Below are 19,263 nucleotides of genomic sequence, written 5' to 3'. Positions count from 1 at the left end.
CCAAAGCAGAAATGCTCACTAACAGGGATGTCAACAAATTTGTGCACAACATTTGAGAAAATAAGCTGAAGATTTCTGGGATCTTTCATTTCAGCTCATGAAACATGTTTAGTGTATGTACTAGGCCTAACTCCCAAACTACATGTCAAGGGTTGTGTGTCTGTTTCTCTGTCTGTTTACATTAATTGGGAGTTGAAGCCTAAGGCAAATCTCTGTGTGTACATATATTTATATTATATTCACACCACTGGAGGCTACTGAGGGGAGGACGGCTCATAATAATGTCTAGAATGGAGCAAATGGAATGGCGTCAAATACATGGAAACCATGTGTTTGATGTATTTGATGCATTTCATCTACTCCGGCTCCAGCCATTACCACAAGCCCGTCCTCCCCATTTCAGGTGCCACCAACCTCCTGTGGCACACTTTCACACTCTTTCACACTCTTTCACACTCTTTCACACTCTTTCACACTCTTTCACACTCTTCACATATGCTGTGCTACTCTGTTTATTATCTATCCTGATTGCCTAGCCACTTTTACCCCTACCTACATGCACCGGTGGAAAAAGTACCCAATTGTCATACTTGAGTATAAGTATAGATACCTTAATAGAAAGTTACTCAAGTGAAAGTCACCCAGTAAAATACTACTTGAGTAAAAGTATAAAAGTATTTGGTTTTAAAAATACTTAAGTATCAAAAGATAAAGTATAAATCATTTAAAATTCCTTATATTAATCAAAACAAAATGTATTTGTCACATGCACCGAATAAAACTGGTGCAGATCTTACCGTGAAATGCTTACTTACAAACCCTTAAAACCAACAATGCAGTTAAGAAAAATAAGGTTAAGAAAATATTTACTCAATAAACTAAAGTAACACAATAAAATAACAATAACGAGGCTGTGTGAATATATAGGGGGTACAGTCAATGTGCTGGGGAACAGGTTAGTCGAGGTAATTGAGGTAATATGTAGGTAAGGGTAAAGGGGCAAAGCAGACAGCACCATTTTCTTGTTTTAATATGTATGGATAGCCAGTGGCACACTCTAACACTCAGACATTATTTACAAAAGATGCATTTGTGTTTTTGTCAGTCTGCCAGAGGCAGTAGGGATGACCACGTGTTATCTTGTTGAGTTCATGAATTTGACCATATCCCTGTCCTGCTAAGCATTCACAATGTAACAAGTACTCTAGGTTGTCAGGGAAAATGTATGGAGTAAAAAGTACAATATTTTCTTTAGGAATGTAGTAAAGTAAAAGTAGTCAAAAATATAAATGGTAAAGTACAGATCAGATACCCCAAAAAACTACTTAAGTACTTTACACCAAAGCCTACAATTAACAAACTCAGCAAAAAAAGAAACGTCCCTTTTTCAGGACCCTGTTTTTCAAAGATAATTCGTAAAAATCCAAATAACTTCACAGATCTTCATTGTAAAGGGTTTAACACTGTTTCCCATGCTTGTTCAATGAACCATAAACAATTAATGAGCATGCAGCTGCGGAACGGTCGTTAAGACACTAACAGCTTACAGATGGTAGGCAATTAAGGTCACAATTATGAAAACTTAGGACAATAAAGAGGCCTTTCTACTGACTCTGAAGAACACCAAAAGAAAGATGCCCAGGGTCCCTGCTCATCTGCTTCAACGTGCCTTAGGCATGCTGCAAGGAGGCATGAGGACTGCAGATGTGGCCATACAGAGACACCTAAGACAGTGCTACAGGGAGACAGGACGGCCACTGATCATCCTCGCAGCGGCAGACCACGTGAAACACCTGCACAGGATCGGTACATCCGAACATCACACCTGCGGGACAGGTACAGGATGGCAACAACAACTGCCCGAGTTACACCAGGAACGCAGAATCCCTCCATCAGTGCTCAGACTGTCCCCAATAGGCTGAGAGAGGCTGGACTGAGGACTTGTAGGCCTGTTGTAAGGCAGGTCCTCACCAGACATCACCGGCAACAACGTTGCCTATGGGCACAAACCCACCATCGCTGGACCAGACAGGACTGGCAAAAAGTGGTCTTCACTGACGAGTCGCGGTTTTGTCTCACCAGGGGTGATGGTTGGATTTGCGTTTATCGTCCAAGGAATGAGCGATACACCGAGGCCTGTACTCTGGAGCGGGATCGATTTGAAGGTGGAGGGTCTGTCATGGTCTGGGGCGGTGTGTCACAGCATCATCGGACTGAGCTTGTTGTCATTGCAGGCAATCTCAACGCTGTGCGTTACAGGGAAGACATCCTCCTCCCTCATGTGGTACCCTTCTTGCAGGCTCATCCTGACATGACCCTCCAGCATGACAATGCCACCAGCCATACTGCTCGTTCTGTGCATGATGTCCTGCAAGACAGGAATGTCAGTGTTCTGCCATGGCCAGCGAAGAGCCAGGATCTCAATCCCATTGAGCATGTCTGGGACCTGTTGGATCAGAGGGTGAGGGCTAGGGCCATTCCCCCCAGAAATGTCTGGGAACTTGCAGGTGCCTTGGTGGAAGAGTAGGGTAACATCTCACAGCATGAACTCGCAAATCTGGTGCAGTCCATGAGGAGGAGATGCACTGCAGTACTTAATTTTGACCCCCCCACCCCCCCTTTGTTCAGGGACATATTATTCAATTTCTGTTAGTCACACGTCTGTGGAACTTGTTCACTTTGTCTGTTGAATCTTATGTTCATACAAATATTTACACATGTTAAGTTTGCTGAAAATGAACACAGTTGACAGTGAGAGGATGTTTCTTTTTTTTTGCTAAGTTTACATACCTCAATTACCTCAACTACCTCCTACCTAATTACCAGAGCATACCACCCTGCATCCCACTGCTGGCTTGCTTCTGAAGTTGAGCAAGGTTGGTCTTGGGTGGTCCCTGGATGGGAGACCAGATGCTGCTGGCAATGGTGTTGGATGGCCAGTAGGAGGCACCCTTTCATCTGGTCATATATATACAGTGGGGGAAAAAAGTATTTAGTCAGCCACCAATTGTGCAAGTTCTCCCAGTTAAAAAGATGAGAGAGGCCTGTAATTTTCATCATAGGTACACGTCAGCTATGACAGACAAAATGAGAAAAAAAATCCAGAAAATCACATTGTAGGATTTTTTTATGAATTTATTTGCAAATTATGGTGGAAAATAAGTATTTGGTCACCTACAAACAAGCAAGATTTCTGTCTCTCACAGACCTGTAACTTCTTCTTTAAGAGGCTCCTCTGTCCTCCACTCGTTACCTGTATTAATGGCACCTGTTTGAACTTGTTATCAGTATAAAAGACACCTGTCCACAACCTCAAACAGTCACACTCCAAACTCCACTATGGCCAAGACCAAAGAGCTGTCAAAGGACACCAGAAACAAAATTGTAGACCTGCACCAGGCTGGGAAGACTGAATCTGCAATAGGTAAGCAGCTTGGTTTGAAGAAATCAACTGTGGGAGCAATTATTAGGAAATGGAAGACATACAAAACCACTGATAATCTCCCTCGATCTGGGGCTCCACGCAAGATCTCACCCTGTGGGGTCAAAATTATCACAAGAACGGTGAGCAAAAATCCCAGAACCACACAGGGGGACCTAGTGAATGACCTGCAGAGAGCTGGGACCAAAGTAACAAAGCCTACCATCAGTAACACACTACGCCGCCAGGGACTCAAATCCTGCAGTGCCAGACGTGTCCCCCTGCTTAAGTCAGTACATGTCCAGGCCCGTCTGAAGTTTGCTAGAGAGCATTTAGATGATCCAGAAGAGGATTGGGAGAATGTCATATGGTCAGATGAAACCAAAATAGAACCTTTTGTTAAAAATCAACTCGTCGTGTTTGGAGGACAAAGAATGCTGAGTTGCATCCAAAGAACACCATACCTACTGTGAAGCATGGGGGTGGAAACATCATGCTTTGTGGCTGTTTTTCTGCAAAGGGACCAGGACGACTGATCCGTGTAAAGGAAAGAATGAATGGGGCCATGTATCGTGAGATTTTGAGTGAAAACCTCCTTCCATCAGCAAGGGCATTGAAGATGAAACATGGCTGGGTCTTTCAGCATGACAATGATCCCAAACACACCACCCGGGCAACGAAGGGTTGGCTTCGTATGAAGCATTTCAAGGTCCTGGAGTGGCCTAGCCAGTCTCCAGATCTCAACCCCATAGAAAATCTTTGGAGGGAGTTGAAAGTCAGTGTTGCCCAGCGACAGCCCCAAAACATCACTGCTCTAGAGGAGATCTGCATAGCGGAATGGGCCAAAATACCAGCAACAGTGTGTGAAAACCTTGTGAAGACTTACAGAAAACGTTTGACCTGTGTCATTGCCAACAAAGGGTATATAACAAAGTATTGAGATAGACTTTTGTTATTGACCAAATACTTATTTTCCACCATAATTTGCAAATAAATTCATTAAAAATCCTACAATGTGATTTTCAGGATTTTTTTTCTCATTTTGTCTGTCATCGTTGAAGTGTACATATGATGAAAATTACAGGCCTCTCTCATCTTTTTAAGTGGGAGAACTTGCACAATTGGTGGCTGACTAAATACTTTTTTTCCCCACTGTATATATATATGGTCCCATGTGGCTCAGTTGGTGGAGCATGGTGTTTGCAATGCCAGGGTTGTGGGTTCGATTCCCACGGGGGACCAGTACGGAAAATAAAATGTATGAAATGTATGCAATTCACTACTGTAAGTCGCTCTGGATAAGAGCGTCTGCTAAATGACTAAAATGTAAAAAAAAAAAAATATATATATATATCCCAATGCCCCAGGGCAGACATTGCCCTGTGTACTGTAGGGTGCTGTCTTTTGAATGGGACGTTAAAGGGCTGTCCTTTAACCACGGTGTTAACCACGGTGTTCTGGCTAAATTCCCAATCTGGCCCTCTTACCATCACGGTCAACTAATCATACCCAGTTTACAGTTGGCTATTCCCCAGGTTGTTGTTGTAAATGAGAATGTGTTCTCAGTCAACTTACCTGGTAAAATAAAGGTTAAATAAATACATCTGCACATTGTCTTGGTACCAGTGCACCTTGTATAGCCTCATTATTTTATTGTGAACTATTATATAGGGTGACCATACGTCCTCTTTTTCCCGGACATGTCCTCTTTTTTGAAAACTAAAATATGGTCACCCTATATTATAACTAACTACATTTTTTTTATTTAACAAAATGTTCTTCCTTTTTAACTCTGCATTGTTGGTTAAGGGCTTGTAAGTAAGCATTTCACGGTAAAGTCTACACCTGTTTTATTCGGCGCATGTGACAAAACCAATTTGATGTTTTATTATATTTTATTCTCAGGGTTTGGGTGTGAACAGTTCGACGGACCGCAGTGCACTGAAAAGGCGGATCAAAGACATTCACACAGCAGCGGAAAAGGAGCGCAAGGCCCTGGACAAACTGGAACGCCAGAAAGAGAAACAGCGCAAAAAGGAACAGGAACTACGCAAGCTAAACACAAGCTAGACATAACCACCAGGTGGCGCTAAATTACCACAGAAATACTCCTGACTAGAAACTGGTGCTGGTGCACCATCTCCAACTTTCCCATTATCATGATAGCATTGATGCTAAGTGGAGTTTTGTGCAAAACGTTGGAATTTGCACATAGACTTTTGTACTGTACCTCCGGTTTGGATGTGAGGCTTTGAACCCTGTGATGGGCGGGACAGTGTGTTGTCTATCACTGACACATGATCAATAACAGAATGAAAGCTCCATTATCATCTTGTCAAACGTCTTTATTTAAAACCAAGAACGGAACCCAAAGTGGGCATGTGAGAGGTGGGTCGCGAGTTATGAGAATACATCTACAATCTCACACTATTTATTCTTAATTTGGGTAGTTGGGGGACAATTTGGGTCACGGCAGGACTGTCAATTTCTAATTTGGGTCCAGAGGTGAAAAAGCTTAAGAACCCCTGTTTGAGACCAATCAATCAGTGGTTGACGCAACATGATAGGTCCCGCCCATATTGGGGTTCAGATGTCTCATTCTTCCTGGCTATGACAAATGTGTTGTTCTTTGTCAATCAGTAAAGTTATCCACCCTTGTGGAAAATGACTAATATTTTGTTACTCGAAATGAATATGTGTTATATGTGACTTCTACACACATTCAATACATTGACAAAGTCATACTTTTCCCAGTACTCGCATACTAGCAAATTACACACTATCAAAACCTAACCCATGGTCTGAGTTATTATAGAAATAATACAATTACAGAAATTAGCATTTATTTATTTTACAAAGAATATAATCACAGAATTTAGATATTTCTTTTTTTTTTATCTCATAACCGCAAGCCAGTAACACCCAACCACATTCATATTGTAGTATGCATCAATACTCTGTAAGCCACTGTCAGTGGACAGGAGTTAAACTTGAAGTAACATGAAGATTTGTCCAGGACATTGTCAAGATAAGATGCTGATGAGACAGATGTGATTTTTGAGCATATTTATAAATACTGTATGTTTGTGGTGTACGTGCATGTTTGTGACGTACGATATACTGTCTGTTTATGTGTGTGTAAGTGTGCATATGTGCTATCTGAGGTAATTTCTTTGGTAATGACTGTATGGGGATGGGACTGGCTCTCCTGAAAGGAGTCTTCTGAGGTGGACACTTTAGAATTCTGGGTGTTGTCAATCTTCTGTCTCTACTCCCACGTTGCACCAATCGTCATCTTAGACGTTTTGAATCCTGCTGGAACAAGACAAGAAAGACGCATCGATCCTCTTAGGAGGATTCAGGGCCCTGTATACTATCCAAACATACTATCCAAACATATTATCCAATCCGTATTCCCATTTTGCCCAGTTTTCATACTGAGTTCTTGGACTGGTTTGTGGTCAGAAGAATCAGTGTCATGGACATTAGCTCCAGGTTTTACACATACATGGTCCTCAGGACTCGTTTCTTGATTTCCGTCCTCCCATGATGCGGTTGCTTCATTTATGATCAACTCCTGTGTCAAATGGAAATATGTATTAAATCTGTTTTAAAATGCAGAATGCATGTCAGCACTCCCAAACTTCTGCTGCTTCTGGTCTCTCATCTATGGTCTCAGTTCAACATCCTGATTCACACTCGGTTCGTACAACTGATATGCAACGCATCTGATACATCGGGGGTGTGGTTAGAACCCTAACCCAACTCAAAATAACAATTTAGTCCAACTCAAAATAATAGGTTTATCCAATTCAAAATTGGTAGGATTTGACTATAACAAAACATACAAAGTAGCACTTGGTCCATCTGGTTTTACAATGGCACTTTATACATGTCACGTTACAAAGTCAACATTCTGGATTTCTTGGTTTACATAGCACAGTAAAAGATCAAGAACACATTGCATGTTAAAAAGAGAACAGGATGAGAAAGGAGGATCTGGAAGCTCCCGTTGATTAGTTTATCAGTTCTCCACAATGAAACAAGACTTGAAGTCCATACCCACACCCACACACAAAGAGAGAGAGAATACAGAGCTTTGATGCCTCTAGTAAAAGATCACCAGTAGGTCAGAACGACAGAGCCAATATACAGACAGAACAGGTGGAGTTTCAAACGTTTCTGATTGCTCTAGTCAAGTAACAGTTTGACTAGCGTGAGTCATTGGTTTTTCTTGTGTATTACCTTGTAACCTTGAAATGGCTTTTAACATTGTCTCTGTAAACGCCAAGATGACGTCAAAGAAACACGTCACATCTGTGTGCATTTATAATGACGGCTTGAACCCACAGTCACACTTGGAGGTGTCCATATCCCGCTAATCCCAGTGTCCTCGCCTGTAGATAAAAACTCACAAAGAACAATTTAACAAGGACCCTGATTATCAAGATGGACCATAGAACACCCCCCTCCTCAAAACCCTATTACCCACACTGCACCTGCGTCTTAAACGTGACTGATGTCAGCTATACAAAGTGCATTCCTATGTACACAAAAAGGAGCATAGCATGTTTTAGTGCACTTGTGTGTATGTGTACATGACATCCACACATCCAGAGTCCCAGAACTGAAGTAATTCACACTGAGGATTAGACACTTAGGGTCAAAGTTCAACAGGTTGCATTGAAGTGCTACGAGATCGTTCGTTGGCACGGTAGGATTTGCATGTAGAATATTTACATCTGCGATTTAAATAATTAAGTTGTACGCGTCCTTAAAACGCGTCCAAATCATAAAATAATTGATAAAATAAAGCATTATAAAATAATATATTTATTTTTGTATCATTACATCTATCCTACTGTACTATTGACAGAGTGTGTTGGTTAATAGTACTATGTATGCATTTCTACTCATTCTCCAGGTATAATGGAAGCAGGTGGATTGGCTTTTGGATAACATTTCAACAACATAACAATGGCTAGGCCTCACTCAGAATGCATTGTATCAACGAGCAACGGAAATAGGTGAGGAAACCTTACAAAACAGTCATGTTGTCTTTGTGAAGTAATTGTGTAGGATTTCCTGTAGGACTCCTGTACGAGTTTTTTGACTAAGTCGCTTTGGATAAAAGCGCGTGTTAAATGACATATATTATTATATTAAGGGGCACCTCAAGTACTAGACACTGCGGGCCAAAGGAAGCTACAGATGGCATTCCACATGGATCCACAATAAAGATGTCTGTATGTTTGTCTGTCTGTCTGTCTGACTGACTGACATAAATAAAAAAAAACGACTTGAATAAATATATGAAAAACATGAATTTGAACAATGGATTGTTGGAAATGTTCCAAAGGGTTTTGCCGCATGCCCTTCTCCCCTAGTGCCAGTGTGTGGCTGGCCTAGCATCAGATATCGGGGCAGTATCTTCCACACCCTACAGGCTGGCCCATGGAGCCAAGGGGTCCATGTGATCAGAAAAGGGATGGGGTAGGGTAGGGGTCCTGCTGGAGGAAGGGCTGGGGGGCTGTGATCCCCCCTCTGGAGGGTGGTGGTTGGGGAGAGGGGGGTTAGGTCCGCACCCAGCAGAGGGGCACCCAGAAGGTCTCACGCTCCAGCCGCTCCAGAATGCCTCGGAGTTCTGTGCAGGCGCTGGCTGAGTCCTCCTTGATTAGGACCCGGTCGACCAGGTGGCCGTACTGCTGGTCCATCTGCTGGGCTGACTGACGCATTTCCAGCAGGTCCTCATCCTGACCGGTATGGACGGACGGACGGACAAACAGACATGAAAATGAGGAAGCATAAGAGTGAGGAAGGCTATAAAGGTGATATCAGATTAAGGAGAGGAGAAATTAGGAAAGGAGAAAGCATGCCATGCAAAATAAAAGATTGAGTAACAGAAACAAAGGCGAAATAACTCATTGATACATTCATATGAGCACATTTCAGACTCAGCTCACTATAATAAAAAGAGACAGTAGGTCTCACCGTCACTCGCCCATGATCTCCCCCTGCTGGTGAGGTGGCAGCACTACGACGGCGTCTGCTCTCCGGGACACGCGGCTTGACGAAGATGACATAGGGCTTGAACTCAGATGTCCGCAGTGTCTTCAGAGCCTAAGGGGCCAGGACACAGTCAGATGCAATTTCACACTCACAGTCTGATACAATATCACACAGTCTGCTTTGGTTGTCACACAGAGTACACAGGGTTTAGAGAACAGATACTATCAGAGAAATGTCGTCTTGAGATGTCAGAGATGCTACGGATAACTGTGACACAAGCGAATATGGCAGCCAGCCTGACTGAAACAGAAAGTACTCTCACCAAGAGACCACAGGAGAAACGTCAGGGGCCGTCATAGAATAGGCTGTGACACAGACTGCATGTGATAGCCGTGGTTATATTGTACAGTGCATTATGACAGAATGGGATATGCTTCACTGCAGAGGATGTGCCTTGGCCCTACCTCTGGCTGCACATCCACTAGGCACATCTTGTTCTTGGCCTGTACAGAGCGGATAGCCTCTATACTGGTACCATACTGGTTCTCCTTGTACTCCCCATGCTCTATGAACCTGGACACACAGGACACAACTAAGCACGAAACAGACAAAACAAAGCAGAGTACTATAGATCAGCCATATAGTATCAAAGAGAACTCACTTGTTGCTCAGAGCGTCTGTGTCAAACGCCTGTTTGGTGACAAAGTGGTACTCCACCCCCTCTTTCTCATGAGGCTTCTTGGGCCTAGTGGTATCTGGAGACACAAGTGATAGGAGAAATCGAGAAAGCTGGGATTGTTTTACTGGTGTAGCAGTTCTTTACTAGGGTGTTAGAGGGTGTCGCCGTCAGTGTAGAAAGAAAAGGGTGAGGTTTAGAAGGTGTAACTCACGTGGTACGGCCACAGCATAGCGATGTGGGTTCTCTGCTATCACCTTCTGTTTCAGCTCATTGATACGAGCTCCAAGGGAGCCTTTGTGTGAGTGAGAGAGAGAGAATGAGAGACAAAGAAAGAAAGAAAGAAAGAAAGAGATAGCAGAGAGAGGGAGTGACACAGAGTTATTTAAACAGAACTATCAGGGACAAATAATCAGTATTTGCTGAAGAAAATCTGCATCAACATCAAGTTAAGTCCACTGATTAGTTACTGGGCGTGCCATTTGTTGTGCACTGCTAAAGTGAAAGAGAATATGTGCTGCGAGATCGGGCTGGTTCTCACAAGATGACCACACAACTGGAGGAAGTTGCTGTTTGTAGTATTGGCCACTAGAAGGCAGTATCATCAAAGTAGAATGACTCCACACTGCCATGGTCATCCTGAAGCTGTTGTCTTACCTATCAGAACCACCAGGCGGGGCCTCTCGTTGGGCCGGTGCTGGTAGCGAGTCACCTCCTCGTAGGTGGCAAAGTCTGGGTCGGTGGGGTCGGAGGTGGCCCCTCCTCCGAGGGATCCTGACCGGTCCTTTCGGCTCAGACGGAAACTCCTCCTCAGACCCGCTACGCAGGACAGGCAGGTTGGGAGGAGCAGGGAGAGCAAAGTGAGGCAGGGAGGCACAGGGTCAAAAGGTCAGATATGATCATCAAGTGATTTGATACACTGTCTAACACATGCTCTTTCTACATAATTAACTGTATTCTCGGAGGCATTTTAGATAGCGCCTGTCGTTGTTCTCACTTGGCAATTAGTGTTGTTGACAAACATTTTAAATGCACAATACCAGTGTCCCGTCATATCAGGACATCATGCAAATCAAACCCCAACGTAACCCTAACATTATTATTACTTGTTGGTTATCAAATAACAAAGAAAGTGCAACCCTTGATCATCATGCATTAAAACCCCAGTGAACCGTGTGACCATGAAAATACGAGTGGTAAGCTGTGATCCGTCATTAATCAGTGAGTGACACTACAGGTTTGACAGCCTGTCCCGTGCTTATCTCTAAGGTAAATGGGCTGCCAGCGGCATTGCGAGATATTGACTGAATCTGCTCATTTACAAGCGTGTGTCCAACAAATATCAATCACATGCAGCTAATATCTGACAAGGGGGTTGACAGCTCCACTTTGACAGTGAGAAATAAGCTCTGGGACTGAGAGTGAAGCAAACACTCTTCTGCTATCAATATCAAACTCATGCCTCTCCTTTCTCTTTTTAAAGGAGACTTGGCTTCACTCAACGAACAACTAATAATGCTACAGTAAAGCTATGGAAGGACAATGGTCTGGTTTGTAACACATGTAAGAGTATACAGTTCAACGGAGACATGCTGCTTGGCAGAGAGCTACAGGAGTAGACCAGGAGGGATAGAGCAGCCTGACTCTGGAGACCACAGTGTAGTGGGAGTGACGCGCACACACACACACACACGCACACGCACGCACGCACACACGCACGCACACACACACACACACACACACGCACGCACGCACACACGCACGCACACGCACACGCACACGCACATGCACGCACACACGCACGCAGACCTGCACACACAGTCTCTCCAGGCCCAAGGGTGCCCATCCCCCCTGCCTGCGGACAGTGGGAATACCTGAGGGAACAAGCCGGTAACAGTACCTGAATAAAATTCCCAGGAAAACACCTGGCCACAGGAGGGCGCCACTGCTTTACACTTAGGAGAGACTATAACTGGCATTAGAGCATCATACAACCCAGCCTCGCGCCTCAGTCTCCACACAGGGTGAAACAAGCAGCAAAACGTGCCTGGTTGGTTGAGTGTGCAATGCGTCCAACGCAGCAGGGCCCTCGTGGGGGTGAGGGTAGGAGGGGTGCATCAGCCATAGCAGCAGAGGCAGAGGCAAGAGGGGAGTCTCAGGGGGATCCAAACACTGCTTTAGTTTGGGGCAAGGCAAGGGTACTGAGTTTAATCTCCATATATAAGGAGTAACCTGATTGGTTGATGTCAGTATTCTGTGTCATTACGAAGATAAACAAACATGATTACATTGATTACTGCCACCCAAAATGAGGTGTAGAATAATACAGTTGGTCTTATTGCCATGGGAGGGCAGTGTTTGACTGTCAGCTGTGTTCAGATCACTCCGTGTGCTCTGCTTTCCATTCCAACAGTTTCTGGGGTATGGGGTAAGGGGAGGTGCCTCAAGGTCATGTAGGGGTGAAGGAGGCGAGGGGAGGACAGTGGAAGGAGGGGAGGCCAGTGGGAGGGTAGCAGGGGGCTGAGGATTACGGGAAAAGCGTTATACTGTCGTGCCAATGCAATTTCAGTCTGGATGCAAACTATATTTACCAAGGTCGGTAGCTTGAGGGTTAAATCCAATTGATAACACTCATTAGCAAGTAGTAACATTTTTGAATGCTCTGAAATGACTGCTAATCTGGTGTCTGGGGAACTGATAATGAGCCTAAGACTTGTTAATACTCTGACAGAGACGCATAGCAGCCATGTCTCAATATCTACTGGAGATAAAACTGTTTCTAGTCCGGTACTCGCTCTCTATCACACCCACTTCAGCACTCTTCTCATTACACTAATTATGTAACGAGACCGATTTGTTAACGACACCTGAAGGAATGAGAAACTAAACTCCCCTCTTTCATATTAAGCTGGAAGATCTGGTGCTGGAACGCACACTCTCTCCTTCAATACTAGTCTCCCCTATCAAATGAACTGGGATCAGTTCCGTCTCCTCTTAGCATTGTCTCTCCCCACCACCTCTCTCTCCACCTCTCTTCTCCATCACTTCCCACACAGACACCCCAACTCCAGCCAGTCTCACCCTCAGGACATCCATACATTCCCCGACCCAAAGCGGCATTTCAGTTAGCCAGCAGCACACAGCAAGGTCCTGGAGGACACATACACATCAGACAGCGAAAGAGGTAAAGGTGGCAGAAGGAGGAAGACGTGCAGGCTCTCACCTATGTACTGTCCATTGAAATAGACCTCACAATCACAGTCCTCTGTAGGGAGGCAAGCAGGGAGAAGAGGGGGGCGGGGGTGAACGGAGGGTAAGTAACCTCGAGGAAGGATCAGAGGGGTGGGGAGGGGGGGGTACAGAGGGGAGGGGGGGGGGCTGCGGGCCCCGAAGCAGGACAGGCAGGGTCAGGCAGGTGGGCGGCGGGCAGAGGGGTGGGCGCAGAGTAGGTCACTAAGCCAGCAGGTCAGGACAGGGAGGTTTCAGCAGGACCTCAGCCGGAGCCCGCAGCCACTGTGGCAGCCATGATGGGGGAGGTTTGACAGACACCACACAGACACACCGACCACTTCTGGAGGCAGTCGACTGGAAAAGGGAACTGGGTCTCCCTGGTCCACACACATGGCTTTGTGAAATGGACACAAAGCTATGGTAGCTAGCATACAAAAACCTTTGCAATTTACAACTCCAGAACTGCTGAATTCAATATTTAACTAAGCAAAAATATCTGATGTCTCTGAAACTCTGGATATGCAACAAAAGTGCTGACAATGGTAGATTCACAACTCAGAGATACTGATTAGAAAATAGCTGACAGAGAAAAATGGGGCAAGTAGAAAAGATGACAGCAGAGAAGGGAGAGGGAGAACGAGAAATCCTCTGCAAGGAGAAGAACAGGTAGCCAAGACACAGTAGAGGAGTGAGGAGAAGAAGAGGATAGCAAACTGCAGTAGACAGAAGAAGATGAATTACAGAGGAGAAGGAGAAAAGAGAGAACAAAAGGATAGAAGCTGATGATGATGATGGAGAGGGTGGGTCATTGCTATCTTTAAGTGATTGGCTGTGCTTTCCAGTCTGCAGGACTGCCTTAGCATTACACACATACAATAAGGTACTGGCTCTCAAAGTATGGGCTCTTTAAGCATTGCCATAATATGCTTTACGTAATGTTCTTATAAGGTAGGGTAGGTGCTGGTCCACGACTTAAACAGTGAATACCTTACGAAGGTTGGGGCGCACACCAGAACTTTTTGAGTTAAGATGCTTAAAATAATCTTGAAAAGTATGATTTTTTGGAGTGTGTCCAGTCCGTTATTAGAACGCACGCACGTACTCACACACACACTGCAATCGCAGTGAATCTCTATTCTGGTCTCGTAGGCTGCCTATAGTGGGGGAGGATTTAAGCTGGAAGCAGAGCAGTACAGGACCCATGGGGTCTCATCCACCCCCGCAGCTCGCACACACACACACACACACACACACACACACACACACACACACACACACACACACACACACACACACACACACACACACACACACACACACACACACACACACACCGAAAGAGAGACGGCTGAGAGCTTTGATGCCTCTAATAATATACCTTCTAGTAGGAGCCTGCAAGCAGACAGTAACTGTCCTCCCATAGTCATACCAAGGAGTTTCAAAACACGGAACTCAAATTGTCAAATGGAAGTCATGAGAAATATAAGTAATAGAACATAAACTGTCACCACATGTCCATGTATCTGATTATGCCTAATTGTGGATGGTTACTAGTATTCTCTGCAAGTCCATGTGCAGTAATGTCCTGTCTAATTACTGACAGTGGCATTAAAACTAGTGGCACACTGCCCTCATTCCCTGATCATGGTTATGTGTGAGTGAGGGAGAGAGACAAAGAGAGAGAGAAAGAGAGAAAGAGAGAAAGAGAGAAGAGAGAGAAGATTGCAGACATCTCTGTTCCAGTATACCCACCTTTGTCACATCCCTGGTCATCTGAGGTAAGCAGTGAGGGAAAGGAGGATGATGAGAAATCTTTGACAAACAGTTACACAAAATCCCCAACGGGCAACGGGATATTGGTGTTATCTCCTCTCTCCATTCTCTAAAATATACTTTTCTAGCAGGTGAGCCGTTGGAGAATGAGAGAAAAACGTGTGTGAGAGAGAGAGGCGGGAATTATAGATTTTAAAATGCACAAACTGTCTCATTCTCAGTCATCGAGGGGTCGAGCTCTGACCCACATTAAAAAGGCAACCTCAGGAGCTTCACTAGTAGCAAGGAAATTAATCAGGGAGAGAGAGAGAGAGAAAGAGAGAGAGAAAGGGAGAGAAAAGAGAGAGGGGTAGAGAGACAGGTAGAGAGAGAATGGTAGAGAGAGGGAGAGGGAGAGAGAGAGCGAGAGAGAAGATAGAGAAAAGAGAGAGCTAGGGGTAGACAGGTAGAGAGAGAATGGTAGAGAGAGAGAGAGAGAGAAAGAGAGAGAGAGAGAGACAGAGACAGAGAGAGAAGAGAGAGTCCATACAGACATGGGCCTCCATGGTATAGCCGGCTAGATGACATATTGCTAAGCTCTTGTTGTCTCCCTGGGGCTCAGACTTAATCGGATCGCCTGTGGATTATGGACCACGAAGCGCCACCGCTCTCATTAAACACTCACCTGGCCACTTCTATTCAGACATACCCAATACTATTACCCCATAACATAGAGCAGGAGAGAGACAGAGTGGACAAAATGGACATTGTTACACACTCATCCTGTTAATTGGTTCTAGTCTGTTGTAGTCTCTCTCACTATAGACATACACTTTGTGCTCACCGGCCAGATGGACCAGACATGAAAGATTAATTCATATCTTTGTGATCCCTCCCTCTCTTCTCCCCCCTCCCAAAGCCGTCTCTCACTCTTTTTTCTATTTGTCCCCCCCCCCCCCCCTCTCGTCCCTTTTCAAAACACATCCTCATGACAGCAGAGAATAAACAGTCAATACTAAGACTCCCGAGGACACCAATTACCAGCAAAAAAGGGGAAATAAACGTCAACATAAACACATCTATCTGGTGGAGAAATCTACATCTGATAAAAAACGAACATGAACCATCACTGACAAAGACGTTATACTTCAAAGGATATGCTTGAGCTTCAGTTTGATGTAGGGTACAACAGCGAACATGTGTCTGTATATCTGTAGACTCTTAGATAAAAAGGGTTCCAAAAGAGTTATTTGGCTGTCCCTATAGGATAACCCTTTTTGGTTCCAGGTAGAACCCTTTTTGGTTCCAGGTAGAACCCTTTTGGGTTCCATGTAGAACCCTCTGTAGAAATGGTTCTTCATGGAACCCAAAAGGGTTTTACCCGGAAACAAAAGGGTTCTACTTGCAACCATAAAAGGTTCTTCAAAGGGTTATCCTATGGGAACAGCCGAAGAACCCTTTAAGGTTATTGATAGCACCTTTTTGTGGAAACTTACAGGTAGGATTTTTAGGGGACTTAGGGTTCGGAAGAGTGCCCGTTTTTATCCGGTAAGCCAGCCGTCTGAGAAAATGTACAGAGGAGGACAGAAAGAGAGAAGAAATAATAGGGGGGGGGAGAGAGACCAGGACAGTGTCAGAGAGATAAACATAGATAGGAGGAAAAGAGGCAGCGAAGGAGGGAGGCAAAGAGATTGAAAAAGAAGATTAGACCATGAGAGAGATATAACACATACTGACCCCTGCCTCAAATGTGTTATCAGTGAAAGGAGCAAAGCTAGTATGAGAGATTAAACCCATGGCTTGGCTGAGGTTCCCCTCTCTGTATTTCAGCCACCATGATTAATCCAACACAGTGTGAGTGTTTGAGTGTGTGTGTCCGCAATCAGGCTGCAGCCGCCGGTATCACTCCACCCCTGCTTAGCTAAGATGAATACAGAGTGGGCAGTGGGTTGGGGCTTGGGCGTGTTTATACCCCCAATGCAGAGCACCCCCACACGTTTACATATTCATCCTATTGAGGGATTATGACACTGACATAATGGAGTGTTCCCATTCCAGCCTATATTTAGATCCATGTGTTAAGATCCAAGCGGCTCTGATACCTGATTTAAAAACACATTTGACCCCTGAAAGTGGAGCACATGAATATGGAACAGATAGAGACAGCTCTATGACGATATCTGCACTGTTCTGAAAACAATTCAGTCCACATACTGCACATAATATAAGAGTCCTACAGTATATGCATAAGAGGCATAATGTGACATGGTACAGTACAACCACTAGGCTTGATCTGATCATTTTCATATTGTACTTAGACTCTTCTCTGAGCTATGAGCTAACACCTGTCCATGGACCTCTCTGCCTATAGTCTCACCTCTCCTGGAAGAGTTTGGAGGGGATGAGTCCAGCCCGGAGGTTGCTGTCGCCCACCCGTTTGGCCTGCCACCAGGTGGGGTCGTCCTGGGTTACAACCTGCAGGATGTCACCTCGCTTGAAGGGAAGTCCCGCCTCCTGACAGGGCGTGGCCTTGTCATCAGCAGGGATGTAGTCAAACAGGGCCCTCATGTAGACCTGAGAGACCACACACACACAACTGTTATTAAACTATCTCAGAAATACATAAGGTATGTATAGAAAATAATTGACAGATCACCTCAAACTAGAGAGAGGGAAAGTGATGCTTTTGTAAATAGATTTCAGAGTCTATCTGTGTATGTTTCTGTGTGTGTGCATGAACAACATGTGCATACAACATACACTATATATCAGAGGTGTGGACTCGAGTCAGAAATACGATGACTTGCAACTCGACCTGACTTGATACCCTCCCCAAGCCCAAATATTAAAAATGATGCTATTAAAAAAAGTGTGCAACGCGTCAACTCTTCATTTAACGGATTACAGTTTGAATCGGACAGCAGCCAATCAAATTGTGCGTGGCAGTGCAGAGGAACGTCGGCGGGGGAATTCAGATGGAGCCCTTGGAATGAGGATACCCAAAATTATTATTTTCGGATTTAAAGACGACGCTGTATCAACAAAAAATGAATTGCAACTTGCAAAACATGCGGGAAGAAAGTTAGACGGAGGCTCAACAATTTCCAACTTTGTTCGACATTTGAAGCTGCACAAAGAACGGTAAGTCGTGGCTAATATAGCCGACAGCTACCCATCACACGAGGTTGTGTGTAACTTGTTTCATGGGTTTCTTTTTGCTGGCTTGTGATGTCTGGAGCCTGTATTGTTACGTGCGCTCCTCACTGCTTGCCTAGATTAGACTTGCAGATCGACTCGCCACCACGCTGTTTGGAGCTGGAAAAGATCAAATGAGCACATTTGTGGCAGAGTGCCTCCTAGAATGGCTGTGTACTCTTCCTAACCTGCCGATTACGGCGAGTGCTTGAACCTCTGATTGTGTTTATGCTTCACGCAAATCCCACCATCCCCCTCTATGCTGTCCTCCGCAGTTTTGAGCTTTCTCCATTGATAATGAAGAACGGCGTGTTATTTCATCTGAGGCACCGCATTCAGACACCGTTTTCCAGATAGAAATGCAATATATAGATCTGTACTCGATTCGCTATTCTACACGGCAAAGGCTGTTGTAGGTGATGTATTTCTATGCAACCACCCCACACGACCCGACCCAGCCTACCACACTACCCGCTGTCACAGAGAGAGAGAGAGAGGGGGGGTCTTTCTCATGGCTACCCATGTATTTCCATGGAAATATAACGTTTATTTGGAAAGTAATAAATGTATTGATATTTTTTAAAAGCATTCATGATTTGCGTAAATGTAATATACTAACTATTACTCTTGTTAAAAATATGAAGTGGTATTACATTTGGTGAAGAGCACATTGACTTGTTTAGGACTCGAAACTCAAAGTTTAGGACTTGATACTTGACGATCTTGACTTGAGACTTGGCTCGGACTTGCCTGTCTTGACTTGAGTGCTAAGACTTGAGACTTACTTGTGACTTGTAAAACAATGACTTGGTCCCACCTCTGCTATATATACAAAAGTATGTGGACACTCCTTGAAATTAGTGGATTTGGCTATTTCAGCCACACCCATTTCTGACAGGTGTATAAAATCAAGCACAAAGCCATGCAATCTCTATAGACAAACATTGGTAGTAGAGTGACCTTACTGAAGTGTGACTTT

At 44.5% G+C, this 19,263-nt stretch overlaps 2 protein-coding genes across 6 annotated transcripts in view; one reads left to right on the top strand and one right to left on the bottom strand.

The window, feature by feature from the left end:
• Positions 1–7,064, top strand: part of LOC106607513 (sterile alpha motif domain-containing protein 14) — a 37,190-nt gene extending 30,126 nt beyond the window's left edge. For both annotated transcript variants that reach the window (XM_014204536.2, XM_014204534.2), the window contains exon 10: positions 5,327–7,064. In XM_014204536.2, coding sequence (XP_014060011.1) covers positions 5,327–5,491 — 165 coding nt within the window. In that variant the 3' untranslated portion in view covers positions 5,492–7,064. The remainder of the gene's footprint in view (positions 1–5,326) is intronic.
• A 225-nt stretch (positions 7,065–7,289) lies between these two features.
• LOC106607511 (MAGUK p55 subfamily member 3) overlaps positions 7,290–19,263 on the bottom strand; it is a 28,306-nt gene continuing 16,332 nt past the window's right edge. The window contains exons 10-20 of one of the 4 annotated variants that reach the window (XM_014204526.2): positions 17,467–17,663; positions 16,586–16,650; positions 15,090–15,110; positions 13,330–13,371; positions 12,007–12,072; positions 10,764–10,925; positions 10,321–10,401; positions 10,092–10,185; positions 9,895–10,003; positions 9,413–9,541; positions 7,290–9,174 (exon numbers count right to left, since the gene is read on the bottom strand). In XM_014204526.2, coding sequence (XP_014060001.1) covers positions 8,995–9,174; positions 9,413–9,541; positions 9,895–10,003; positions 10,092–10,185; positions 10,321–10,401; positions 10,764–10,925; positions 12,007–12,072; positions 13,330–13,371; positions 15,090–15,110; positions 16,586–16,650; positions 17,467–17,663 — 1,146 coding nt within the window. In that variant the 3' untranslated portion in view covers positions 7,290–8,994. The remainder of the gene's footprint in view (positions 9,175–9,412; positions 9,542–9,894; positions 10,004–10,091; positions 10,186–10,320; positions 10,402–10,763; positions 10,926–12,006; positions 12,073–13,329; positions 13,372–15,089; positions 15,111–16,585; positions 16,651–17,466; positions 17,664–19,263) is intronic. The other 3 variants (XM_014204529.2, XM_014204532.2, XM_014204533.2) reach the window with 3 other exon arrangements.

The sequence above is a fragment of the Salmo salar genome, chromosome ssa06, assembly GCF_905237065.1.
Source record: "Salmo salar chromosome ssa06, Ssal_v3.1, whole genome shotgun sequence".
Taxonomy (NCBI): Eukaryota; Metazoa; Chordata; class Actinopteri; order Salmoniformes; family Salmonidae; genus Salmo; species Salmo salar.
This window is presented reverse-complemented; position numbering and strand designations above follow the sequence as displayed.